This window comes from Manis pentadactyla, chromosome 4 (genome assembly GCF_030020395.1).
Source record: "Manis pentadactyla isolate mManPen7 chromosome 4, mManPen7.hap1, whole genome shotgun sequence".
NCBI lineage: Eukaryota > Metazoa > Chordata > Mammalia > Pholidota > Manidae > Manis > Manis pentadactyla.
Window position 1 is genome coordinate 138,337,662 of NC_080022.1, and position 27,563 is coordinate 138,365,224.

Here is a 27,563-nt window from a genome sequence, read left to right on the forward strand (position 1 = left end):
AGCTCTGACAGCTGCGGGCCGGCCCCGCCCACCAGGCCGCGCCCAATCAGTTCCAGGCTCGGGCCACAGCCCCGCCCCGCACGTGCTGCCCCGGGGCTGCCGGCGGGGGCGCAGTCACGCTGGAGCCGCGCGGTCGCGGACGCTAGCAAGGACCCAGACGGGTTTGTGGGGAGCTACAGAACCAGGAGCAGAATACGGGGAGCAGGGCTCTCCAGCTCCCACTCTGTGTTCTCCCTCCCTGCTCCCTACCACGAAAGTGGGCTACTCTGGGAGAGCGCTGAGAGCTCCAGCTCAGAGCGGATGTACGTCCTGGAACGAGAGGCTCAGACGGTTAAGTCAGGGGCGCTTGTAGGAGTGCCTGCAGCTGCTCCAACAGCTACTCACCTGCCCTGAGTTAATCAGTTCAGGCAGGGCTTTATAAGGACCGAGAAGCATGACCGGTGGGGAGCTTGGTTCAGAACCCAGGCCTCCACCAGACACAGAAGGCTATGTTGCCCACCTCCCCAGAGAAACCCAGCCCCAGCCCTCAACATCCCCTGTGACCATTCTGTGTGCGCCGAGACCCCAACCCTACCCTATAGACTGTCAAACCCTGGCAAGGAGAACCAGGGCTCCAATTAGGGCCTACCAGAAACAGGGCATTAAGAAGAGGCCTCCCGGACCCCAAGCATCAGACTTCTCCCTGTGCACTAGAGAAGGGACAAAACTCCCTGACGGAAGACAGGAGGCTGGGTCCTAGCCCAGCTCTGCCCTGGCCCCGGACAAGACCCCTAACTCTCTGTAGGTCTCAGTTGTTCTCTCTGGAGATACTAGGGATAATAAGATTGTCTGGAAGTCTGTGAGCAGTCACTCTTCGTGGGGGAGGAGGCAGTCCCGTCTCCCATGAAGAGTGCCTGGGTAGTTACTGTGTTCAGGGCCACAATAACGTTCTCCCCGTCTCAGAGGTGCTATGGTTCTGAGAACCGACCCGACCCTCAAGCCCTCTCCCACTTATGTTTTAAGACTTAAGTTGAAATTAGAATTCTAAACAAAGTGCTGAGGACAAAAGATTAGAAGCAGAGAGAGCCTAGGAAACCAGAATTTTCCCGTGTTTCACGGACAGGTGCCAGGGTCCAGAAATGAAATTATCCTAGTGTGCATATATAGCTCGTCCGTGGGCAGGGTTGGTGCTGACCCGGGGCTCTGATACCAACCACCTGGGCTGGGAGCTCAGTTTCCACGTCAGGCTGTTCTAGACCCCACATCCACGGGCAGGTGCATCTCGTGAAGGTGTTGGCCGCAGTGAGTCACGGCACAGCCAAGGGTGACACAGCATGAGGCGCCGCCCCCACCGTCCCTGAACTTGTCTCCTGTAAGCAGAGTTAATTCCCAGGCTGGTGTTTCTTGGCGCCTTCGAAGTGTATTTTAAATTCTGAGAAGTGACTAAAAATATGCTTCAGTGTGTTGGGCATGAATGATTGTGATGGAAAGGTTAGGAAACAGATTTCATTCTGAAAGTTGCCTCTCTGCCTCTTTCCAGCTTGCTGAGCTCAGGCTTGAAAAGCTGGAGAGGGAGAGTTCTGCTGGGTGGCCTGGGATGACAAGCGGTTAACAGGCAAGGACAGACCTAGGGGCTGCAAGGGGCCAGCCCTGGGCCCCAGCAGGGACCCTCATAACTGTGTGATGGTACCAGCTAGAGGACAGTGTCCAGCTGTGAAGGAGACATGGCCATGGCTCTTAGTCCAGTGCAAGGCTCCCTTCCCACTCCCCCAAATGCCTCATTCTTTCAGCCACAGCCCTGCCCAGAGAGACAGTTTTAGCCCTTGACCAGAAAGTGGAGTGTCCCCTTTCCATGACTCCCTTTCCACCACTGAGCCGGCAAAGGTGGCAGAGGTTTGATCTTTTCAAATTTGGGGGCCTCTGAGCTGCCACCAAGCAAGCCAGCCATTCCCACTGTGTGGGTTTTCCTTGGACTTTAACTCAAAGGCACTCCCTAGAACAAGGTTTGAGTGGGATAAGGGCCCACCTAGGGCAAGGAAATGGGGAAGACAATAAGCCCTTTCTGGCTACACGGCCCTGGGCTAGTCACAGAGGCCTTCTGAGACCCTCTGGCAGTATAATGGAACCATCAGCCATAGGACCTGTAAGGTTCTTATCGCCATCTCACTGATGAAGAAACTGAGACTCTGGGAAGAGAAGTAATCCACCCAAGGTCACATACCTCATAAATGATGGGGCTTGCACTACACCCAGGTATGTCTACCCCCCAATCCAGTGTTTCCTCTACTGCCCACAATACTGCCCTTAGCTTCTCCAGAATAGTTTTCTCATTGGCTTAATGGGAGGCTGAATTCAATGATGGCTTAAAGGACTGCTTCTATCCATTCATTAGGCCTAGACCATAACTTCAAAACAAAGGGGGAACAGGACACCAGTATTCCAAGGCAAGTATGTTTGGGAAATGGTGGGGTGAACACAGAAACAGTCTTCCTTACTGAGGGACTTCTCAGAAACTTAATCTGAGAGTGTACACTGTGAGTCTGCCAGAGGCATAGGCTGCCACGTCCCCATGTCCACAGAAGAACTTGTAAAATAACTAGTACTTTGCAGAACACTGTCTGAGAGACACTGGCTCCCCCTCGGCTGATAACTAGAAGCTCAGTCCACCTCCCCCTGCCCATCCCCCTTACATGTAGTGCCTCTATAGATCACCCTTCCCTTCTCTCTCAGCACACTCCCCACTGGCAGCCTCTCACCATGTTTGGGCTTTCCTCAATCATCCACATGCTCATGACACCCCAACCTCCATCTCTAGATGTGGCCTCATCTCCAAGCCCTAAGTCTGTATGCAGCCTCCGGCACACACACACACACACCCCACCCCAGGTATGTAAGTGCCTCAAACTCAACACAACCAAAACTGAATTCATCATCTTTCTCCTAAACCTGTTCCCACACCAATATCTTTAGCTCTTGACAAATGACACCATCATCCACATTGTCACCAAGCAGAGAACTTCTGGGCCATTTGGGACTCCTTCTTTCCACTCAACTCCCATATTTAGGGCCAGTTCATTTTTACTTCTTAATGTCTCCCAATGTCCCCACTGCTCACTGACAGTTCAAACCTCTCTATGTCTTATTTGGAGATTTTTGAGGATCAACATCATCTGCCCCAATATCCCTCTCCAGCCTTTTCCCTATATTCCTTGCCAGCAATTTTTTTTTAATTTTTTACTTTGGTATCATCAATCCACAACTACAGAAAGAACATTATGTTTACTAGGTTCCCCCTTTCACCAAGTCCCCCCCACATACCCCTTCACAGTCACTGTCCATCTGTGAGTAAGATGCTGTAAAATCACTACTTGTCTTCTCTGTGTTGCACAGCCTTCCCCGTGTCCCCCAAGCACTATACATGCTAATCATAATGCCCCCTTTCTTTTTCCCCACCCTTATCCCTCCCTTCCCACCCATCCTCCCTAGTCCCTTTCCCTTTAGTAACTATTAGTCCATTCTTGGGTTCTGTGATTCTGCTGCTGTTTTGTTCCTTCAGTTTTCCTTTGTTCTTGTACTCCACATATGAGTGAAATCATTTGGTACTTGTCCTTCTCTGCTTCTTGCCAGCAATTTTTTAAATCACATGGATGATGACCCCATCACTACATTGCCCAAAATATTTCCATGGCTCCCCACTGCCTATAGGATTAAAAATGTCTAAGTTCCTGATATCATCTCCAAGACTCTTCATAACCCCTCATGACCCATGCCAATCTCCAGTCTCAGATCATACTGCTCGTCTCTCAAAATTACACTCCACCACACTGAAAATGGAACTACCTTAAGTCAGTCAAGTTATTACACTTCCTGGAGCCTAGAGAAGTGGAGGGAATTGGGAACACATGTCTATAGTCCCTGCTCTTCCCTCAATACAAAAATCCTTGTTCTACTAACACAATGTTTCAGGACCACGGAGAGCGTCACATGGGCAGCCCCCCTCCCCCTGCCCTTCAGTCTCCTCTGCCTGTGCTCTCTACCTACCTCTCTCCTCCTGCCTGTCATTCAGAAACCCAGCACAAACATGATTTCCTCTAGGAAACCCTCCCTGACCCACCTGAAAAATTGTCATTTCCTCTTCTAGGCTACTTGAGTAACCTGTGTATCACTCTGTCACACCAAACTCATTGGTGCTGGTTATGTTTGTACATGAGTCCACCCCACCAACTCACTGCACACCAGACCATGAGCCTCAAGGGCTCATAACCTGTCTGATTCATCTCCACAGTCCAGTACAGAGGAGGTGTTTAGAGAATGTTTGTTGATTGAATGAATAAATGACATTTAGCAGGTGCTCAGGAAGTGTGTGTTGATCTGCATCATGTTTCTGTTGCTACGAGTGACTCAGCAACCAGCCAGATTCCTCTACTGGCCCCTTTGAAAAAGGCATTTTTCTCCTGGATTGACTCCACCCTCCATTGGGTTCCATGTGCCATCTGCCTCCACCCTTTGATGACCTTCTCCACAGGTTACCACCCACAGATGAGGAGAAGGCACCTTCTCTCTGCTCCTGCTGTTGCCAAGCTGGGGACCTGTTGGAGACCCTCCATCCCCCAGCCTGGGCTTGCCTCACGAGTTTGCTCAGAACCATTCGTCTCTGCCTCTCACTCCTGCTCAGAACAGATGGCTGAGTCCCCACTAACACAGAAGTTCCTGTTCTGTCATCTGAACATTTTTAACACTTTCTAAATTATAGAAGCTTCAGTCTCCTTTGGTCATGGACTCGGACTATCAGAAAGAAAGAATTCCTTGAAAGACATTGAGTCTAACCTCTTCTCTGGCCCATGGAGAGGCTGCCTTTGAGAAAGGGCTGGTGTCCTGTCCAAGACAACTGTAATAGACACCATCTTGTTTTTGTTTTTGTTTGTCTTTTTTTCTTTCATTGCTGTTTTGTTTTGATGCTCAGACTCCATCCCCCTTCCTAACAGCACCCTGGTTTCCTGGTTTTAATGAAGGTATAAATCAAGGTATGGCCATTGGATCCCACTAATCTTCCTCATCCAGTCTTTATATCTTGAGTAGGGTGGCAAAAGAATAGGGACAAATTGTCTGGGGCTTTGGTAAATGCTCTCCTGTAAGAAGGCCCATGACCCCTGGCTCCTTAATCTCTAATCTTCCCATCAACTTGTAAGCTCCTGCTATGCTTCCAACACATCCCTTTCTTGCTTAAGATAGTCAGTTGCACAGAACCCTACAACCCCAACTGATCGGAGAAGCACATGCAGTCACATACCTCCCTGAAGTGCATACAGCTTGTTTCCAGCAACCTCTAACTGCCTCCTGCCAGCCCTGTCTTTAGAGGCTACATTAAACTAAAAACCTCACAGGTCCACCCATCCAGGCATGGAGGAGAGACATTTCAGGAAATGTCTCTCTGATATCTGGTGTTGCAGTCCCCACGCCAGGGTGTGGGTGATCATCTTGATGCATGTGCTCAATCCTCCAAACCTGAGGTCAGGGTAGAAAAAGAGTTTTTTCAATGCCCTATAAACACAAACTCACATGCTCACACCACCAACACAGAAATAAGCACAACAGGCATACCTGCATGCCAGGGTGACACCTGGGAGCTGGAATGCTGTGTGTTCTGGAAGAGCAGCAAACATATTAAGTGAGTAGGTCAGGCTTGAGGGCTTCGTTCTGCTGAGCCCTGGGTTCCCCTATTGACATTTCCAACAAACAAGTCCAGAGTATAGGGACTGAGATTGCTCAGTAAGTGCCCTGAAGTCCAGGAAAGTGTGTTCTGTTGACCACACCTCTGCTCTGGCTTCGATGGCCGGGTTCTCCTAGACTCTCACCTGTGACCTCAGCCCAGTGAGGTCTGAATGATTGGCCCCAGTGAGGCAGGGGTGGGTGGGAGCTGAGTAAAGCTGGGGCCCGGGTTGGCTGCGGAGCAGACACTGGTCTGTCATCCTAGGGTCCACCAGCCCCAGAGCTCCCATCCTGCTTCAAAACACTTTGGATGACAGCATCCTATAAATTCCTGGCTGGGCATTTTGTCTAGCTCAGTCTAGGAAGCACCACCTGCCTTGCAACCCAAATGCCAGGATGTAAATGAGTCAGAAGAAACCGTCCCAGATTATGGAATTCAAGCCCCACCTCCTCAGCTGGCTTCTGAAGCCCCTTTGGTCCCAGTCAATCTCTCCTGCCTCCTCTCTCTCCCCCAACACACACACACACACACCTTCCTCTCCAGCCGCACCACGCCCTGCCATGATTCATCACATATCTCCTGCCCCACGCCCCTGTGTCTTACTTTGCCTGTCCTCTTCCCCCTACTGGGAATTCCCTTCCCCCACCCCCCCACCTGCTGTCCACCAGCTCCTGGGCCACCTCCTCAAAGGCTTCTGAGGGATGAATCCCCTCCCCTGCCCATAGGTGTGCCTCACTTGGCCTAGCTGAGTGTTTCCCTGTCCTGTTTTGGGCTGTGAGGTCCATAGCCAGGGTTGGAGGCAGATTCACTGCCCAACACCAAGACAGGCACCCACTTACACCAATACATCTTTCTGGAATTTGAATGAATGAGGTTTCTGATCTTTTTCCCTAGCCACTCGATTCTGGGGGTGGCTGATGTTCTGACTTTCGAGAAGCCCTCACCCATTTTCTGGGAGCTGAGCCTCACAGAGGTCCTCCCCAGAGCTGCAGGGAGGAAGGTTAGACTCTAGAGCTGGGCTTCTGTGGGCCTAGCCCCAGCCTGTGAGAACCACATGAGGTCTGCTGTGGAAAAGCCACATTCAACACACCTCTTTAACAGAGCTGGAGATTCTGTGGCCCAGAGAGGACACGAAGTGGCCCAGATCACACAGCCAGTGAGTACCAAGCGGGACCATGCGTCTTGGTTCCTACACAGACCCTGCCACTTCCTTCTTGAAGAAACCAAGTGTGATATTGTGATTTATAATAAATAACATGTCTGGTCTTTGTCCTGTTCTGGCATAGAGCTCCTAAAACCCTTGGAATTTTCTCAGTGATGAGAGTCCTAAGGTGTCATTTGTTTGTTAATGACGTGACTTTTGGACTGCACCTAAGGATGAGGGATAGTTGTTTAGAACGCCACCCATGTGATTGGAGGGTCGGAACTTTCAGTCCCACCCATCTGACCTCCAGGAAAGGGAGAGAGGCTGGATGTTGAGATCGATCACCAATAGTCTATAATTTAATCAATCATGCCTAAATAATGAAACCTCAATAAAAACCCAAAAGGACTGGGCTCAGAAACTTCTAGGTCAGTGAGCACACAGAGATCTGGAGAGAACAGCGTGCTCAGAGAGCATGCAAGCTCCTCACCCTTTCCCCATACCATGCCTTCAGGGTCTCTTCCATCTGGCTGTTCCTAAATTATATCCTTTTATAACAAGCTGGTAATCTGGTAAGTAAACAGGTCTCCTGAGTTCTGTGAGCTGCTCTAGCACATTAATCAAACCCCAGAAGGGGTTCATGGGAACCTCGGATTCATAGCCAGTCAGTCAAAAGTACAGATGACAACCTGGACTTGCAATTGGGATCTGAAGAGGAATGGAGGGTAGTTTTGTTGGACTGAACCTTTAACCTGTGGAATTTGACACGATCTCTGAGTAGATAGTGTCAGAATTGAGTCGAATCATAGGACACCCAGCTGGTGTCAGAGAACTGCTTGGTGATGTGGGAACCCCCTAATGCACATGTACTTGAATGCAGAACCCTTACCAAGTAGCCTTGCAGATCCTTTATCTTGCAATTTCAGGGGCAGCCTGTTTCATGAGCTCCAAGCATCAAACGGTAAGTTGAGGGGCTGGTCAGCCGGGTGACAGCCACTCCCAAGGGAGGGTTGACAATGGGGTTGGGGGATCGGGCAGGGGATGAGCTGGAAAGTCCAGCTCCTGGATCTTGTCCCACCCAGAGGGGGCAGGGATGGACCAGGCAAGGGTCAGGAAGTGAGTGTGAGTCTGAGTCACTGCTCTGCCCACAGCTGCAGGGAGGTAGGTACAGCCTGGCACCATGAAGGTGGCGAGCTGCAACTGAACAGTGATGGCCTGGCTTGGCACCAGGGGAGGGAGAGAGAAGCTCATGCTTTTGGGTGGAAAGAACATGCTCCCCACTGCTACCTGCCAGGAAGCTGTTGATCTCCTGCAGGGCCTGCTGTGCCCAGCTGCTCTGAACCCAGCAGCAAATGTAGGCCCCACAGAACCAGCCTTCTCATGGGCTGTGCTAGGGTCAGAGCGTGGGCAGTGGGGGTGGCAGGGGGCTGGGGTGCAGAGCAGGGCACAGCCAGCAGTGCTCATGCACAGCACAGCTTACTCGTGTAAGCACCCCAGCATGGTGCCGGGGCAGCAGGTCTGTGCCAGCTTGGGCACTCCTCCATGGGGTTCCCTAGAACTTGAAGCCATACACCCACACCAGCACAGGAGTGGAAACCTACCTCCAAGACTACTGATTCAGCCCCCACCTTTTTTTCAGTGAACTCATGCAGAGGGATGTCCTGTGCCCTCTGGACCCTGCAGAGTAGGGAAACTGGTCAGGGTGGAAGATTCAACGTAGGGGTGCCTGGAGACCCATTCAGAGCAGCCCCCTTGCTTTCCCTACTTCTGGGGCAGCCCTGCATCCTTGGCCTGGACTGCCCACTTCTTCTTCTGCTCCCTCTCCCAGCAGAGACGCCTTGAGGCTGTAAATAACATGATTGTCTAAAGGCCTAAGATTCACATGCTTTGTACTGGCCACACTTTAATCAGGGCCCACCGCAGCCAGGCTGAGGATCCCAGGCTGGAGCAGCCTCATGATGGGTAGAGGCACAGGCCCAGGCCCCCTGCGGAGGGTGCTGACAGCTCAATTCCCAGCCCAGCTGCAGGTGCTGCCAGCTCTCTGGCTGGAAGGGAAGAAGTAGCAGGTGCGGCTCGGCCGGGGCCCCTGAGCCATAGCCAAAGGCGGGCAGAGGCACTGATACTGTGGAGGCCAATGGAAGGAGGTGGAGGGGACCTCCTCGCTGGGGGCAGGGGCCTCAGGGGTCCTCTGTGGAGGCACCAGTGCCAGAAAGCAGGCCTTGGCTCTCCCTGCCCTGGTGGTCCACATCCACGCTGTCTGGGGCCCCTGTGAAAGAAGAGAAGGTCAGCCAGCCCCAAAGGAGGCAGAAGATACTTTGAGACCAGGGCTGGGCACCATCTGTCTAGAAATCCTCTAGCTTTCATTTTCAAAATAAATTTCTGATCCCCTTGCTTCTCCCCATCTTCAATGCCACCAACATGGTCCCAGCCCCACTGGTCTCCCCCGGTGACCACAGAGCCTCCTGTGGCCTCTCTGCTTTAATGCTGACCCCCTATTCTAGCTGGGAGGGAAGCAATGCAGCAACCAGAGTGGTACTTCTACAGTGTGAATCAGATGCCTTGAGGCTCATCCACTGGAAACCCTGCAGTGGCTCCTATCTCACTCAGTTACACAGTCCTGCAGAGGCTCCCCAAGTCTCCCATGCTCTGGCCCCATTACTGCCACTCTCATTCCTACCACTGTTCCCCTTGCTCCTGCTGCAGCCACATTGGCCTCCTCACCAATCTTCAAGCACATCAGGTACCTTCTGACCTCAGGGCCTTTGCACTAGCTGTTCCCACTGCTGGGAGCACCTTCCCCTAGATAAGTTGGCCCAGCTTTTCTCCTCCAAATCTTTGCTTGAATGTCACCTGTGCAGTTAGGACCTCTTTAACCACCCTTTCAAAAATTGCCAGCTGCTCCAACCTGTTTCTCCCTTCCCACTTTTCTGCTTTATGCCTCTCTGTAGCACTGATCACCTTGAACACACTGTCTTTTGCTTTTCTGTTTGTTTCTTGTCTGTCTCTAGCTTCTTAGGCATCAGTTCCATGAAGACTTGAACTTGGAGTTCACTCCCCAGCCTCTGCAACCTTATCTGGCACATAGTATGGGAGCAATAACTATTTTTGAATGAATGAATGAACAAATCCACTGGCTAGGGGCTCAGGGGGTGGCTGATGCTCCTCACTCCTATGGGGTTCAGCCCTGAGCCTGGAATGGGTGTGAGGGGTGGGGGCACCTGTGCCAGGCTGCCGGGCCAGGGCCTGGGCCTGGGCCTGATCTCTCTCCAGGTACAGTGCAGTCAGCAGGAAGAAGCTGCCACCCAGGGCGATGACGAAGGCGCAGCACAGGAAACTCTGTTGGAGGCTGAGGAAGCACTGCAGGTAGGAGTCAGGACGCCCGGTCCGCAAGGCGCTGGAGATCTGCAGAGGAGAGAGGCTGGGTGTGCCAGGCCCCCCAGACAGCCTCCAGGCCTTAGCGCATGCAATTCCTCCAGACCCTCCCCACTCCACACACCCAGGTGCCCCTGGAGCCCAGCCGCTCACCCAGCCTTACAAGTCCAGTGAGATAGGGGCTGCCGGCATCTCCCAGGATGTGACCCACAGTGATCTGAAGCGCCTCTGCTGTCCCCCGGCACCTGGGCACCACCACGGACTGCAAAACACAGGAGCACCAGGGAGCTCCCCTACAAGGGCAGACAGTGGGTGCCCTCTCACACCCACCTCCTGTTCCCCACCAGCCAAAGACCTGCCTGGAGGTGTAACATGCTGGCCAAGTGAGTGGGATGGAAGGGAATCAATGATCCCAATGCCCAAAGCCCCATGGCCAGAACATCAGGCCCTTCTGAGGCTCAGGAAGGCTCCCCAGGCCCCCGAGATGGAAGCAGCAGGGACCAGGCATGGCTGTGTCAATGGTGATAGGTCTGGGGCATCCCAGCTCAGGGGCCCAGGAGGTCACAGTGTAGGCTGGCAGGTGAAGAGGCAGTGCACTGCAAGGTGTCTGCATGTGAGGGCTCCTGGGAGGGGTGGCATGGAGGGCTCGGCTCTTCTCTCAGAAGTTCAAGCCCCACTGTGCAGAAACCAAAGGCAGCCTGGCTGGAGAAAGCCACATGACTCCATGGATGAGGATGGGTAGGTTAAGAGAGAAATTTTGGAATCAGATCATCTGGGTTCCAATCCCAGATTCCTTATCCACTCGCTGTGTGACTTTGGGGAAGTCACTTCACCTTTCTGTGCCTCAGTGCCTTCAGCCCCAAATGGGAATAATAATAGTTCCCATGGGTCTATGTTCATTATCATTCTTCATCTGGCCCTCAGAGGCTTCGTGTGGACATCAGACCAAAATAATACCCAATGATGATTCCAAGAGGTGGAATGTTTCCTCACATTTAAATATGCTGTGCCTTCTGCCTGGCAAGCCTTCCCCTCTCTGGTCCAGCTGGAGCATCCCTATTTGTCCCTCAGGACTGACCTTTGGGTCACCTCCTCTGTGAAGCTTTTCCAGAGTTCAAGTGCCTGCCGTGAGCTCCCACAGCCTTGCATGCACCCTAACCACACATACATCCCCCACAACTGGAAGGGTCCCTGCTTTGTCCGCCTCCCCTTATTACTCCTACACTGTCTGGGCAGCAAAGCTCCTGTCCTGCAGTCCCTGGGGTACAGCAAGGCACCAAGCTTCAGAGGAACTAGCTGAACATTTTACCAATGAAATAAGTCAAGTAGAACTGTCTGGGGACTGGTCACAGCAGAAACTTTGCCAGAACCCAGGGTTGCAGCAGGGGAGGGGAGGGAGGGATGAGGAAGGGGTCAGGCAGAAGCCACACGGCCACACAGCTTCCCACCCAGAGCCTTATCCTCAAGACCTAGGTGTCCACAATCTGAGCCCATCAGGGAATAATAACAATGATAATAATAATTACTAACATTTATTAAATGCTTCCTGTATGCATATTCGATATCTCATATGTGTATTTATATATCCACTCAACCAACCCATGAGGGAGGTAGGATTATTACCCTCACGTTACAGATGAGGTAACTGTCCACAGGGAGAGAAAGTGACTTACCCAGGACTACCCAGCCACGAAAAAGTAGGGCTGAGGTTCAATCCCAGGCCTTCCCCTGCAGGGTCTGACCTTTGACCACTCTGCTGTTATGAGCCAGGAGAAGCCTTTCCAGCAATTTTTATGTGTTTGTTACAGAACGTTTAGAAAATGAGAGAAGAATAAAGAGGACAAGTTAGTTCCTCACTAGCCCTGCAAACAGGTAACTTGCAGAGAGAACAGGGAAGGGCATTCGAGGCAGGGACAGTGTGAGCCAGGGTGTGGAGTCAGAGCCAGGGACTGGGAGCCGCAGGCCTGGTGAGAGGAGGCCTGCATGTGACCCACTGGCTGGTCCCGGGGCCATGGTACTGGGCCACTCTGCCGGGGTGGTGAGAGAAGCCGGGCCTCCCACCGTCACTCCACCTGCCAGCAGGCCTGAGAAGGAACTGACCACAGCTCTGCACCTTCCCCAAGCACTTCCTTCTCACCCCATAATTACATGATTACTCAGGGCTGGTTTGGGAAGGAAGGGCAGAGCCTCCCAGAGGGTGGGCCCGCAATGTCTGAAAAAGTCCATGCGGGGGCTGGAGCTGCTTGGACCCTCAGAGAAAGGTTCCAACAGCCTGGTCCCTCCTCCCCTCCCGGGAACCCGACATGCTGGGCCCAGACCAACGTTCTGCCAGTGATGGGAGGTCTCTCCCGGCCTGTTCTGGGCACCCATTGTCTCCATATAGCCAGGGAGCCAAGGCTGTGCCCCACCAGCAGCTGAAGTGCCCAGCAGGTAATTTTAGAAATTACTTTTTGGGTTCCCAAAAATCCAGGCTCCCTCTATTCTGAGACAAAAACCCCTCTGTTTTTGACTCTTTCTTCTTAGAAGAGCTATTCCCTTTATAGCCCAGGGCATAACCAGTGCCAACCAATGGTCTACTAGAACTTCAGGGTGGCAACCACCAGGTGCAGACTCCTTGGCAGCCTGCCTCCTGCGTTACCCTCTCAGCCTCTTACCCAGACACCCCTGGGAGGATGAGAGAGACAAATGAGCAGACGGCTACCTGGGGTAGAAGGCAGAGCAGGGGAGCATTGAGACAAGGCAGGGAAAGAACAGAAGGCAGAGAACTTTTCAGGGGGACGGGGGAAATCTTCTAAGGAGGTGGGAGATGAGCCTGGTGGCCAGACTCCAGACCCCAGGGGACAGGCCTGGGAGAGGAAGCAAGCTCCCCTTCTGCTCTGCTCTCTGCTGCTGGGCTGGGTAAGCTGGCTCTGGGCCACCCCAAGTGGGACCCAGACAGTCAGGAGGGTCAGGAGGGAGCTGGAGAACCGGTCAGTAGGCTTGGGGAGGCAGGCAGCTCAGCCTGGGGAGACGCAGGCCTTCCAGGGAGCAGGACCTTCCGAGGTCCAGCCAGGCAAAGGGGAGGTTGTCAGAGGCAGGGACTTCTTGGGGCTCAGGGAGTAAGCTCCCGGTCAGAGGGGTATGTGAACAAGGGGATGGGCTGCTCTCATCAAAACTCCGCAGGGGGCCCATGGGCTGGGTAGTGGGCTGTGCTAGACCAATGTTCTCCAAGTGTGCTCTGAGGGTCGTCCATAGCAGCAGAATGTGGGAATCCCTCAGAAATGCAGGCCCTTGGACCCCAACATAGACCCACAGAAACTGACTGTGGGGGCAGGAGAGCCTGGAAGCTCAATCTCTAACAAGCTCCCCAACCCTGACTGTCATGCTCCAGGAGGCTTGAGAGCCACCATCCAGGCACCCCTGATCCAGAGAGAATCTGGATTCTTCTTGTGGATAAGCAGATCAAAGAGAACAGTGCCCCTGAGGCAGGACCAACCGGGATGTGGGTGTGAGGTGGGTAGCAGGGCAGGGCTATACCACAGGGCCCGCTCCCTCCCTGGGCCCAAAGAGAGCTCCTGCACGTCAGGGCCCAGGGCAGGCTAGCAGAGGGGACCTTCCTGCACTACTTACCACACCGCGGCCCACTTTCTGCCCCTGCCCTGCTCAGGCTGCTTCCTACCCAGGCCCAGGCCCACCTCTGCTGGGTGCCCTCCACCTGGCCTCCCCTCCCTGCTCCTGGGGGCTGCTCCTGCCTCACCTCTTGGAAAGCAACACCAGCTTCCTATGATCTGCCCACTCCCACGACCACCCTCTCTCTCTCTCCTTGACGCAGCTTCTTGAGGGAGATATCTACATGCTGGTCTCCTTCACCTCCCTCCCTGCCCACCCCAATCCCCCAGCCACTGCTCCAAGCTGGCATCTGCCCCTCCACTCCACAGACCAGATCCCCCACAGCCTTCCCCTCACCAGCATTTGGGCCCAAAACCACCCTTCCCTGAGCTCCCCCCTTTCTCTACCAAGGAACTGAGCTCTAAGGACAGCCCCACCCACCACAGTGTGGAAAGTCAGTCTTTCACTAAGGGGCTTCAGGAAGGTGGGAAGGTAGGGGAAAGGTGCAAGACGCTTTCTGGGGATGGCAGGCCTTGCTAAGCTTTGGGTACTGGAGGCCTCCAAGCCTGGGAGGACCACAGAGGGTAACAGGTACTCTGGATCATGTGCAGTCCAACCCCCTGGGCAGCCGCAGCAGCTCCCCAGCAGAGCCAGATGCATCAACCTATGGCTGATTGTCCTTATAACCCCTACCCCCCCCCTTCCACACTCTGCCCCCAATGCACACACAGAGCTCATCAAAGAGCCTGACTCTGCAAGTTAATCATTCTTGCAAACACAGATGCTGTGGGCACAGAGACACCGTCTTGACATATCTGCTGTGCTGTCATGTGGAAAAAGGAGGGGCACAGAGCAGGGCAGGCCCAGGAAGCTGCGGGGGGCACGTTTCAGCTGCATCTGAACTGCCTGAGAACAAGCTATGTTGGCGGTCAGGGGTGGCTAAGTTCCCTGTGCCTAAAAGTGCACAACGCCACTAAAGAAAACATTTGCTACCCATTTACTGAAGGCGTTCCTGCAGGCTATCTCCCTCACCCTTCCAGGCTAGTTATGATTACCCCCTTTCTATAGACAAGGAAGCTGAGGCCCAAGGCCATTCAGCAGGTCTGTGGCTGAATCTGGGCTGGAGCCTTGTCTCCTGCCTGAAGGAGGAGCGGAGGAGGCCTGAGAGCCGATATACCCACCTAGGAGAAGGGCAGCCCTGTCTATACCTGCTGAGCCTGGGCCGTGGAGAGGGGACAGAACATCTAGGCAGGGAGTGAACATCCCATCAACAGTGGTATTCGAGCAGGCCTTGTTGGCTAAGGGAATGCTGGCCAGGCTTCACACGGACCATTTCACCCCCATAAACAATCCACAAAGGGTTTTCATCCCCATTTTCCACACGGGGAAACTGGGTCTCAGAGACACAAAGTGACTTGCCTAGGCCACGCACAGTTACTAGGTGGCAGAAGCAGGACTGAAACCCAGGTCTGGCTCCTGCGTCCAGCGTCATGCCTCTGCACTAGACCATCCTCAGAACGGCCCTCAGCTGAGTGCTTGGCTGCTCTGGTTCCCTTGTACCCAGTGTTGGAACTGTGCCCAGCTGCCAGGAGGCAAGAGGAAGGCTTTTGGGTGCCCCGAGGTCTGGGACCCTGTGTTATCCACAAGGGCACAGCCAATCAGTGTCCAAAGTCCTTTCGTGATGTTTCCCAGGTGGCAGAGAGGCTGGACAGAGAGCGTGAGGCTCAGGGACAGCTGGACTGGACTCTGGACCCGGCAGAGTCAGGTGACCAGGACAGCATCAGGCCTTCTTGCAGCCTGTGACATGGGAGCTGGGGTGGCCTGGACCCACCTGGGCTCAGAGGCTATAACCTTGAAGCCCAACGACTCCATCTGCACACCCAGAGTGGAAGCCAAGGAGCCTGTTGGCTGAAAAGGTGTGTGATCAAGAAAGAGGAAGGGAGGGAGCGAGCGAGCCCTGGAATAAAAGAGCCTGGGCCCCAGTTCTGGCTCAGTGCCTTTACACACTGTGTGACCTTGGTCCAGGCATGTGCCCTCTCTGAGCCTCCATTTGCTCATTTGTAAAATGTTGGTGATGGTCAGAGGAGATGTCTGAAATGTCAGAGAGGCCTCTGGTGCAAGGTAACTACTCAATGACTTTGGTCCACTTCCCCATGTTCTCGGAAGCCCCTTCCAACCTTCAAGCCACTCCAGCCCTGAGCTGGACAGACTCCAGCTCCTGCAGCTCAAGAGGCCCAAGGACGAGCCCAGGACTCTGACCCCCACACCTACCAGCAGGATGTCAGCAACCACTGCCCAGTTGCAGGACAGAAGCAGCTCACCGAGGGCCAGGAACACCTGTGGACAAAGGGCAGCCAGCGTGAGTCTCCCGGGACCTCAGTCACCGACCCCTCCCTGCATGGCCCTTCTAGCCTGTGGAGGGAAGCTGAGGCTCATCCTCGGGGCTTATGCGAGCAGACGAGGTCAGGAACTGGTTACCCAGTTCTGGCAGCCTTGAAAGTGGGCAGAAGTTCCCATCTGGGCAGGCCTGCAGCCATGGCCCCAGGGGGAGTGCCACACTCCGGGCCTGGGAACAGCACTCACCCTGATGGTTAGCACCCAAGGTCCAGCTCTTGAGATGACCCGAGACACTCTATAGAAGGCACCCAGGACGTCCAGGCCACTTTTAAAGGTGGGGAAACAGATTCCAAGAGGAGAAAGGCCCAGGGACTGATCAGATGTTACCCATTCCTCTCTGTGTTCCCCTAAGGCCTGTGTACACTGATAAGGTGCCTACTATGTGCCAGCCCACCTACCCGGCCCAGGCACCCCATCAACAGTCCCTCCCAAGCCGTCCCCTTCCCAGACCCCCGGAGCAGCATGAGGAAGTGAGCAAGACTGAGACAGTGACACTGCCTGGGTCAGGGCCAGTGCTTGTTTGCGGGCACCAGCTGGCCCAGGGCAAAGCTGGACTGGAACATGATTCCCAGCCCCTGTACACTGCCCACCCTCTGCCCTGGGCACCTGTGGGGCCGATGTAACCTTGTTTGCCCGACCCCTGTGCTGCACTGATGACTGCCAGTGACTGGAGGCCACTGTGGGCCCGTCTCACCCAGCTCCTTGAACTGCCCTGCCTTGTGCCAAAGGATTAGGACAATCCTTATTCTGTTCTTTCAAGAAGAGTTAATAAGCAGCAAGAAGAGAAAAATGTCATTTCTCAGAGCTTCCAGGAGCTTATTTCTGGAGTGGAATTAGTCATTCCTAGAGTCACGGGGCTGGCCCGGGGCAACCCAGGCTCTGGTGCCTGAACGCCTGCAAGCACCCAGAGCAGCAGAATTGAAGAACCACTGCTTGCACTCCTGTCATACACCAGCCATGTCCACTCTTGTCACCCATCCAAGCTCTCAGCCACCTCATAAGGCAGATGCCATTCCACCCATTTCACAGATGGGGAGACAATCCCAAGGTCATACATCAAGCCACTTCCTGGCAAGCCCCTCCCCCTTGCGGCTGGCCCTGCGCAGGAGTGGGGACAGGAGGCTGTTGGGGTGGAGAGGGGTCCTGTAGAAGCCTCAGCAGCCACAGTGCCCAGGAAGGCTGGCAGGAGGGAAGTCAGAGGAAAGCCCAGAATGGGAAGGCCTCTGGGCAGAGGTGGCACTGAGCAGCCCCTGAAGGATGGACAGGAGCAGGGTGGGCCAAGAAGAACCCAAAGACCCTGCTGGGAAGAAGCCAGGAGGCTGGAGCACACCCACCATGCTGGGCAGGGCAGGATACAACTGGTGCTGCCGAGAGCCGGCAGAACCCAGGAAGAGGGAGAGCAGGTGTGTGCGCTCTCTCAGGCTAACCAGCCCCTGGCCCTCCGCATCCAAACTGGGGAACCCCTGAGGGTAGGGCAGGTCTTCCTCTGGGCCTAGGGCATGGCTGGGCACCCACACGGGTGGGAATCAGGAAGTCGCTGGCAGGCAGGGCTCAGGTGCCGGCTAGCCGCAGACCCACATTCCAGCCTGACAGGGTCTGCCAACCGGCCTCCTGGGGCCACATGAAAGCCTAGGCCAGCTCACGCCCACCTTCCCTTCAACCCCACCCTGACCAGGCCTGCCAGGCCACGCCCCTGCTCACACCTCCCGCTGGGGGCTGCCCCCCTTCCCTCCTGCCGCCCAGAGCTGCGGCTCCGCTCAGCCACGGCCTCAGGTTTGTCTCTCCCTGATCCCCCACACCCACAGGACATACTAAAATACACCTTTTCCTTCCTCCAGCTGGAGCAGGGTGGGTCCCAACCCCAAAATAGAGCTGATCAGAGGGAGGCTGCAGCCACAGTGGGGACTTTCAGGCTGAGCAGGCTGCCTGAGGATGCCAGGTTTCCCCAGACACACCTGGAAACCCGTCCTGCACCACCAAATCCTCATCTCCGTGCAGCAGAGGATTTGAGGGGCACGGGGCCTGGATGGGAGTGGCTGCTTCCTAATCCTGTAATTACAGAGTCTTCTGAAGCAGCTGCCTGGGCTCAAGGAGGGGCTCTCTAACACAGGGGTGTTAGCTCTGGGGTGGATGAGCCTGGCCACACCTTGCCATGCTGGGTGACCCTGGGGAGGTCACCTTCTGGGCCTTGGTTTCCCAAACCTACAACGATGGAGGGGGGTTAGGGCCCTAGATGCTCCGCCAGGCACCTCTCACGCCAACAGCCTATGTTTCTAAAGCTGGTGACCTCGCTCGACACTATTTGTGTTCCCCACAGGCTTCATGCAAATTGGGTCTTAAAGTTCAATGGCTCCCAGTCCAGTTCAGACTTGGGTTCTGCAATAAAAACATGAAACAAACAAGCACAAAGGGCCTTGGTTTGAGGTGCAGTCACCATGAAGAATTCAGCCGACCACTCAAAGCTACTGTGACATGGGGTCCTCAGCCTCACAGCCCCAGGCACCTCCTGGACAGCCACACGGGCCTCTCACTGACCACGTACGTCCCCAAGCGTGTTCTCTCCTCCTATCCCCCTGCGTTACTGTCCTCACTGCATGTGGTTGAGCCAAGCAGGCCCCAGGCACAGACTGGCTGCCAGCACGCTGCCGAAGCTGCCTCTCCTCTGGGAAAGCCTGTTGTACCCTGCCACTCAGGGCAGACACAGGGACGGGGAGGCAGGGCCCTCCTACATGCCTTGCTTGCCCTCACACTGACTGCTGTCTGGTCTGCACCCGAAATGTCCCTCAAATCTGTCCCCTCCTCCCATCCACTGGAGGGGACTTCCAAAAGGGAAATTTGTTGCTGCCCTTGTCCCCTTAGTGCCTGTGCATGCTTCCCTGAACCCTGACTTAGCCCCTTAGGCAACAGGGCCTGGGAATGATGCCTGGAGCCTGAGAAACATGGAGCCCCTCAACCCCTGGCCTTTGCCACTTCAGACTCAAGAGGATTTCCCCTCGAGCTGGGACAGTGTTGATGAATATCCTTTAGTCACCCTGGCCAGAAAAGCATGCACACATACACACACACATGCTCACATTATGACACATGCACATGCACTCACATGTATGGCCACGTGAGCATGCACAGATACATGCATACTCAAGGCCTCACAGACATGTACACAAGCTTCAACACATGTGCACACTCACATTTGCACACATACATGGATACTCATTGCCTGGGACACACAAAAAAAACACACACAAGTACATGCATATGCAGACAATAGGAATGACACTTGACATATTAAAACATGTGTGGCAAATTTACCAAAGTGCTTTCATCTCATAATATGGACAGCAAGTTGTGCACACACAATCACACATGTGCACACATGGAACATGTATACAAACATGCCTGTGCCCTCACCCTCCCTCACATACATGGATATGGACACACACACACATCCTCTCCCCACGTACACCAGCATGCACAGATAGGCAGGCAGAGAGCAGGAGGCAAGATGGAGCACCTGCCCCAGGTAAGGCTCAAGCCCTGCAAGGTGGAGGGCCAGTGTCCTCACCTTGGCCCACCTCAGTCTTCCACTTAGGCAGTAACTGATTTCTGAATGCAAAGAATGGATTGCAGGCACCACCAGGAAAGGAGAAGACAAACATCCCCCAGAGACTGGGGCAGAGCTAAGACCCAATCCTCCCCTTTCAGGGATCAACTCTGTGCCCAGTGTGACTAAACCAGTCAGGACACAGGCCCCAGGCACAGACTGGCCGCCAGCAAGATGCTGTGCTAGCTGGCACACTTTGCCCCAGGGCCTGCCAACCTATAATTGCACAGACTGGCTTTAGGGCACAAGGTCACCACCTGGTTCCCAGGGGCCAGCCGCAGCCCAGAAGCCTGGTATGTGCACAGGTGGAGAGTGAAGCAGTAAGGGAGCAGAGCTCTGGTGTGATCCTGGAGAATTCAGCAAAGACTGTTGGCTCTCCTGGTGGGTTCTGCTCCCCATCCAAGAAAAGATACCTGCTACATCCCGGCAGGGAAGTGGGGCCCTTAGAGGAAGGGTGGGCAGGCTTCTCCCAGAAACTCTGAGGCAACCTCTGGTTACTCCAACCCCAGATGCAAGAGGAAAGAGCTTAGCCAAGAAGCAACCCACAGACCAAGTCACAGGAAAGCCCTGTAGAGCCAGGGCACCTGCAGAGCCCAGCCATCTGGGTCACCCCAGCAAACAGAGAGCAAACCCCACAGCCACCCTTAGAATCCTTGGGTGGCCTGACTACATCTATGGTGGGCACACATCCTAGCTGGTCCCTGCCAGGCACCTCACAGTGTCCCCCAGGGGTACCATGCTGGACAGATACTGGGCCTCCAGCCCTGGTCCTTGCTCACGACTCTTTTAGGTTGAGAAGGTTTTCACCGCCCCCTCCCCACTCCCACTGGATGTAAAGGTCTTGGCAACAGCCACGCTGGCTCTGCTTTTTGTGGTGCAGACCATAGCTCTTACTGAGTGAGTAGGGAACTCAGAATTATTATGTTGTTTGGGCTTGACAGGGCCTCAGAGATCATCTGGAGCAACTCCTGTGTAAAGATGAAGGATTAAAATTGCATCATAGACTTCCCTTCCCCACAAAAGTAAAAAAAATAGTAAGTCAAGACAAAAAATTGTTTTCACCACAGAAAATAACAAAACCAAATGAGATAAACATTTAATATTGGCAGCCAAGTTGAAAAACAGACAGTTCTGGAGTATAGCTCTGTGCAGCTCACCCTCCCCTAAGCTATTCTCCAAAATCCCCACGTCTGGAAGGAAATAAACCAAGTAGGGATCCCTTGTTCCCACTCTTAACTGAGAACCAGTGGGAAAATCTGCTGGGGAGAAAATGGGTAAAAGTGGAGAAAGTGAACAATGACTCTCCTTACTGATGCCATTCAAGGCCTGAAAGCAGCACCACCCTAGAGGAGGGTACTCTCAGTAATTAAATAGAACAAACACTGTGATAGAGCATATACCTAAAACCCAGAAGTGAGCAGAGCCCAGGTGTTCTAACAAAGACTTCTTACTGCCTCGCCTGAGTCCCGCAGTTCCCCCAGGCAACAGAAAACTTAATGCTCAACTCTCAAACTACAGCCCCTTTGGAGAAGAGAATGGTCAAGAGAAGGCTGGGAGACAGTCAAGAACAAAGTCACCCACACTGTACCACAGCAAGTTCAGTATCAGAGCAGAGCTGCCCATGCCCAGGGTAGGGGAAAGCATTCAGCATGTGACTTATGCAAACATATGGAAAGATAAGGGAGAGGGAGAGGGCTAAGGTCAAAGAAGGAAGGAGAGAGGGATGGAGGAAGGGAGGGGGAAGAAAAAGGGAGGGAGGGAAGGGAAGGGAAGAGAAGGAAGGAAGGAAGAAAGGAAGGAAGAGAAAGACACAGGGAGAAAGGGGGGAAGGAAGAAAAAAGAACCCAACCTGGAAGAGAGATGAAAAGAAAAGGAACAAAAGGAATTCTTTATAATTGCTTCAAACTATTGAATATAATTCAATAAAGAAAGCTCAAAGATAAAATGGACATCCAATAGGTTGCAATATAAAGGGATATCACAGACCTAAGAACATAAATGGGGGTGGGGGAGGGGAGGACAAACAACTTTATTACAGAGCTAATAAATTAAAAGTAGCTGGAAACAGAATAGACATCCATGAAAGTAGAATTACTGATACAGAGAAAAGGCTTGATAAAGTATCACTGACTGATGAAGTTTTAAAAAAGACAAAGAGGATAACACATTTAGAGAGAAGTAAATGATACGGAAGACAGACAAAAATGATCAGGGCTGGCACTAGGATGCAGCAAGCAAGGCACCCAGGGCAGCAGATCTAAAGAAGAGCTTACTCTCATGGTTGCACAAGGGCAGGGTCAGTACCTAAGAGTGAGTGCCTCCTTAAATTTGGTACCCTGGTGCCTTACTTACTGTACCATAGTCCCAGTCCTAAAGATGATCCAACACAAGCAAAAAGAAACCAACAAATAAAGAAACATATGAAATAGTCAGAAATAAAATGAGGAAGGAGGAGGCTACTCAGTACTGATCCAGTAGATAAGAATAGTGTCATGAAGAAATTTTGATGTGATATGGAATATTTAGCACTGAAACATATCCTAGCTGTGGTAATCAGCTTCCAACATGGCTCCAGAGATCCCCTCCCCTTGAATTCTCACCTTTGTGTGATCCCCTTCCCTTGAGTGTGGGCTGGACCTAGTATATGCTTCTAATGAGTAGAATATGGCAAAAGTGATGGGATACCACTTATGTGATTAGGAGAGAAAAACCTTTGACACCCTTCTTAAGATTCCTCTATTGTCTTCTCATCCTGCATGCTTTGAAGAAGCAAGCTGCAATATGAAAGAGGCCCACAGAGCAAGAAACTGAGAGCAGACTCTGGCAAACAGCCAGTGAGGAACTGAGGCCCCCAATCCAAGAACAACAAGGATCTGAATACTGTCAATAGCCACTGAGCTTGGAAGTGGATCATCCCTCCCCAGCTGAATCTTCAGATGAAACCACAGACCCTCAACCAACATCTTGATTGCAGCCTCAAGAAACCATGACAGCAGACCCAACTAAACTAAGCTCTGCCTGGATTCCTGACCCACAGAAACTGTGAGATAATAAATGTGTGTCGTCTTAAACTGTTAAATTTTGGGATAATTTGTTACACAGCAAGAGATAACTAATACACTAAGATACTGAATTTCCAGAATAAAAAATGAAATTTTCAGGTATCCAAATGGAAAAAGTGAATCAGCATTAAGGATATTGTAAAAATGAGGTTAACTTTATTTTCCATAGCAACATGTGATACCAAAAGACAACAGAACAAATGTTTGCAAAGTAATGAGGGAAAGAATGTGAGGCAAGAACATGATACCCAGTTAGATGTTATTCAAGTAAAGGATCAAAGAGAAGACAATCTCGAACATGAATGAGCCAAAGGAATACGATCTCTATTTTGGGGGGAAGTGGGGGGATATAAAAACTAGTTAACCACAAAATCTACCCAGTTAGGACTTGAAGCAAAATAGAGAACTGAGGGGTAGAAGACCTAAGTAACAGACTGATACTGAGCACTGAATGTATTTAAATCCATATAAATTAATTAAACATGTTATATGATCCCATTTATATGAGATATCCAGAATAGGCAAATCTATAAAGACAGAAAGTAGATTAGTGGTTACCTGGGGCTTGGGTAGGGGTAGGCTGGGAAGAAATGGGGAGTAACTGATACTGAATATGAAAATGTTCTAAAGTTGATGTGATGATCACACAGCTCTGTGAATATACTAAAACACTGAACTGTACACATTAAGTGGCATGTGTACATACCATATGGTAAGGAATTGTATGGCATGTGAAATGACGTCTCAATAAATCTGCTTTTAAAATTACACTACCATATGACTCCAGTTTAATAAAAATATTTATAAAAACATAAGTCTGTGTATATATACAGAGAGACACATATAGAATGATGGTCACCTAAATAATGAATATGGAAGCAAATAGGCTAAGATGCTAAAGAGTAGTTCATTATGAGGGATGAGAATATGGATAATTGTTATTTTTTTCTTTGTGTTTTTCTGCTTTTGCTTTTGTTATGTTTTGTTTTTTAATTCCCCCCAAATAAAAATATGGCAGACTGAACTGTTGGTCCCAGTGCCTGATTTCACTGTGATGGCATAACGTAGCCACATCCCTGACATGTGGAGTGTCCCACAGCTTAATCCTTGGCTCTCTTTTCTTTCCTATCCACACTCACTGCCTTGGTGATCACGTTCAGTCTCATGGCTTCAACTAACCAGCCTAGACCTCTCTCCTGAACTCCAGACTCGTATACACCCAAGTGTCGCTTCACATCCCCAGCCGAGTGTCCTAGGAGGCATCTCAGATTTAACACCTCTAAAGTTGAATTCCTGATCCCACCCCCTCCAAAAACAATCCCTGCACCTCCCTCAGTCTTTTCTGTCTTAGTAAATGCCAACTCCATGCTTCCAGTTGCTCAGGCCAAAAACTGGAGTCAACCTGGACTCCACCCTTTCTCTCACTGTACAGTCAGTCCCAAGACGTCAGGAAATCCTGTCAATTCTGTTTCCAAGATAGACTCAGAATCTGACCACTTCTCCACACTTCCTCCATAACCACTGTGGTCCAAGCCACAACCATCTCTTGTCATGTTATTGGAAGGCCTCCTAATCGGTTTCCCTTTTCTGTCCCTGCCCTTTCATTCTATTACCAGGACAGCAGCCAGAGAGACCCTGTTAAACCACATGGTAAAGAGTCACAAAATAGCCCCTAATTCATCATACTTCTCAGTATTCACACCCTGATATAAACCCTTCCCACGGTGAAACTGGGCTGGTCTTTCACGTTGCTTTGATCAATAAAATAAGGCAAAGTGATGCTGTGCTATTCCTGGTCTGGGCCTTTAGACACTTCACAGCCTCCGCTTTTGCTTCCTCTGAACACCACCCTGAGACTGCCACATAAGTAACCAGTTTGGCCTAGTGGAGAACTGAGGAGGCCCCACCGACAGCCAGACATGAGGGAGGCCAGCTTGGACATTCCCACCCACCCAGGCTTCCAGGGAAGGCAGTGACATGAGTGAGCACAGGGGAAACCAGCAGAGAAAATATCCAGACAACCCATGGAATCATACAAAATCATAAATCATTGTTTGAAGCCACTAAGTTTTAGAGTGATTTGTTACACAGCCACAGATAACTGGTACAAACCGTTCAGTCAGATCTTTTAACTTCTGCACCAGTAATCCTCTAAGGGTTTCCCATTCCACGTAAACTTGAAGCCAAAGTCATTTATATATACAGGGCCCTACACAATCTCCTCCCCCACTGCCATGACCTCTGACTTCATCTTCTCTGCACTTCCCTGGCTCACCCGTTTCAACCATGTGTCCTCAAACACACCAGCCATGTTTCTTCCTCAGGGCCTTTGTACTTACTGTTCCCTCTGCCTGGAGGGCTCTTCCCCACTCTACCCCATATCCACATGGCTCTTTCCCTTACTTGCTACTGAAGGGTCACCATCTCAGCAAGGCCTCCCTGACCACCTTACACTGCCCTGTCCCTTTTCTTGTCCCCTTCCCCTGTGGTTATTCTCCACAGAACTCATCCCCATCTAACATACTGTTTATTTTACTACATACATATTTGTGCCTGTTTTGCTCAATGCTGTATCCCTAGAGCCTGGAACAGAGCCTGGAACATGCAGGAGGTGCTTGGAAAACACTTGATCAGTCAGTGAACATTCCGGCTTACCCTGGCTGGGATGGGACCTGCCTCCCAGCCGCCTCACCACGGCCTCAGCTCGGCCCCTTAAGGCCTCTGCAAACTCAGCCCATGAGTCCCAACAGGGGTTTGAGGTCAAGACTCTGCTCCCAGATTTCTCACCTGAGACCCCCTGGAGGGCATGGCCCACACTTGTGGGGGTCTTATGGCCCAGATGCTCCCCTACAACATTGGATGTCAACAGGACCCAGAGCACAGAGGAGGAGCCCGGGGCACTATGGCAGATTGTATTTACCCAGAACAGCAACAGCAATATTTTCATACGCTCTTTCAGATCACTGTCAGTCCCCATCAAAAGAAAGAATCCAATTCCTCTCCCTTCCATTCTGAGCAAGAAGTTGTGGCTCTAGCAAAAACAGAATGCGAAAGTGATGCTATATAACTTTCAAGAGTGGGTCATAAAAGGCAATACAGCTTCACCTGGCTCCCTCAGGATGCTAGTCCTTGGAAGCCAGCCACCACGTTGTGAGGAAGCCCCAGCCCCATGGAGAGGCCACAGCAGATGCTCCAGCCAAAAGCTCCAGCTAAGGTCTCAACCAATAGCCAGCATCAGCCAACAAACGGTTCCCAGCCTTTGATGACCAGCCCCTTACCCCCATCCTGCCTAAGTAGCCCCAAGTGGCAAAGAGAGATGACATCCCCACTCCAAAATCTTCTCCAACCTGCAAATTTGTGAGCACAGTAAGTGTTTCTGTTGTTTTAATCTACTAAGTTTCATTACATATCCACAGTAACTAGGACACAGAAGTTCATTTAGCTCCTCACTGAAACCAAGGGGTAAGTACTAGCACTCCCATTTTATGGCTAGGACAATTGAGGCTCAGCAATGTCAAGATTTTGCCCTAGTTCATGTAGCTAGTAAGTGAAGGAGCAAGAACAATGTCCAGGTCTTTCAGATGCCTCAGTGCATTCTCACTCCCATCCCCCCACTCCTGCCCCTCCATCTGGACCACAAAGCCCACCCAAGAAGGGAGTGCCAACATTCAGCCATGTCTTCCGGCCATCAGGCCAGCAACGGTGGAGCCTCTGCCATAGGCTCAGTCCCTCCTCTGAGTACAAACCCCTTCTCCTCTGAAGGGCAGCAGCTCTGGGAAGAAGGCCAAGGAAGAGGGTATGAGCCAAGACCTGCTGTGCATGTCTGGATCCCAATTAACAGCCAAGAAGTCCACTTCCTTTGCTAAGGGGACTGGAAGGAGGGAAGAAATGGAACTCTTTGCACCTGCATTTGGACCACAGGGCACAGGTTCCCCCAGGGAAGGTCCCAGAACAGACTTAATATGTTCAGGAAACCCCTTTGCCATGAAATATACAGCACAACTTGGCCCCTACCTCAAAAATTTGTGGCAGGCACACAATGTTGCCAAAACCCCACCTTCCCACACAATGCAGCTACAGCCACAAAAGCAGTGGAAGAAAAGCTACACTCAGCTGCAGACATGCATGTGCATACATATCCCATGTAATTATCTGCTCGCCCTGATACACGCACGGCATGTATGCGCTTATGCACAGACATGTACTAATAGAACAGCGAATGTGAATGCACTCACACAATCTTGCATATATAAAATGAATATACATGTACATGCAAAATAGTTATAGCATGACTAGACAGGTACCCAGAGATGTATACACACAAACTGCACATATAGCTGCACTCATATTTACAGACTGAATATATTCACACTTAGATGCATGTACACACTAGCCTACATTCCCATGGACCTTTCCCATGAAGCCTCATCAATTTCCCTTATGGCCTATCAAACTCCCCAGGACTTGCAGAGAAAGTACAGGAAGAATTTTGTTTCTGAGAAGGCAAAGGCATGGATGGACTGAGGAATGGGTAGAAAAGTCAAGTAACTCTTCCTACTTTGAAGCTATTTTGAACAGAAGATGATTCCTTAGCCTCTGTGGACACCCCTCTGATCCTGACCCTCATGTCCTTTCTGATATTGACCCCCCAAACCTAATGACAATCCTTCATGGTGAACTACAGCCAGTTTCCACCCAGGACAATCTCAT

The 27,563-nt window shown here is 51.9% G+C and overlaps 1 protein-coding gene across 7 annotated transcripts in view; it reads right to left on the reverse strand.

The window, feature by feature from the left end:
• Nucleotides 1–8,716: 8,716 nt before the first annotated feature.
• SPNS3 (SPNS lysolipid transporter 3, sphingosine-1-phosphate (putative)) overlaps nt 8,717–27,563 on the reverse strand; it is a 40,302-nt gene continuing 21,455 nt past the window's right edge. For 2 of the 7 annotated variants that reach the window (XM_036896126.2, XM_036896123.2), the window contains 3 exons: nt 16,065–16,130; nt 10,369–10,467; nt 8,717–10,235 (listed from right to left, as the gene is read on the reverse strand). In XM_036896126.2, coding sequence (XP_036752021.2) covers nt 9,933–10,235; nt 10,369–10,467; nt 16,065–16,130 — 468 coding nt within the window. In that variant the 3' untranslated portion in view covers nt 8,717–9,932. Of the gene's footprint in view, nt 10,236–10,358; nt 10,499–16,064; nt 16,131–27,563 lie in introns of all 7 variants that reach the window. The other 5 variants (XR_005026910.2, XM_036896125.2, XM_036896128.2 and 2 more) reach the window with 5 other exon arrangements.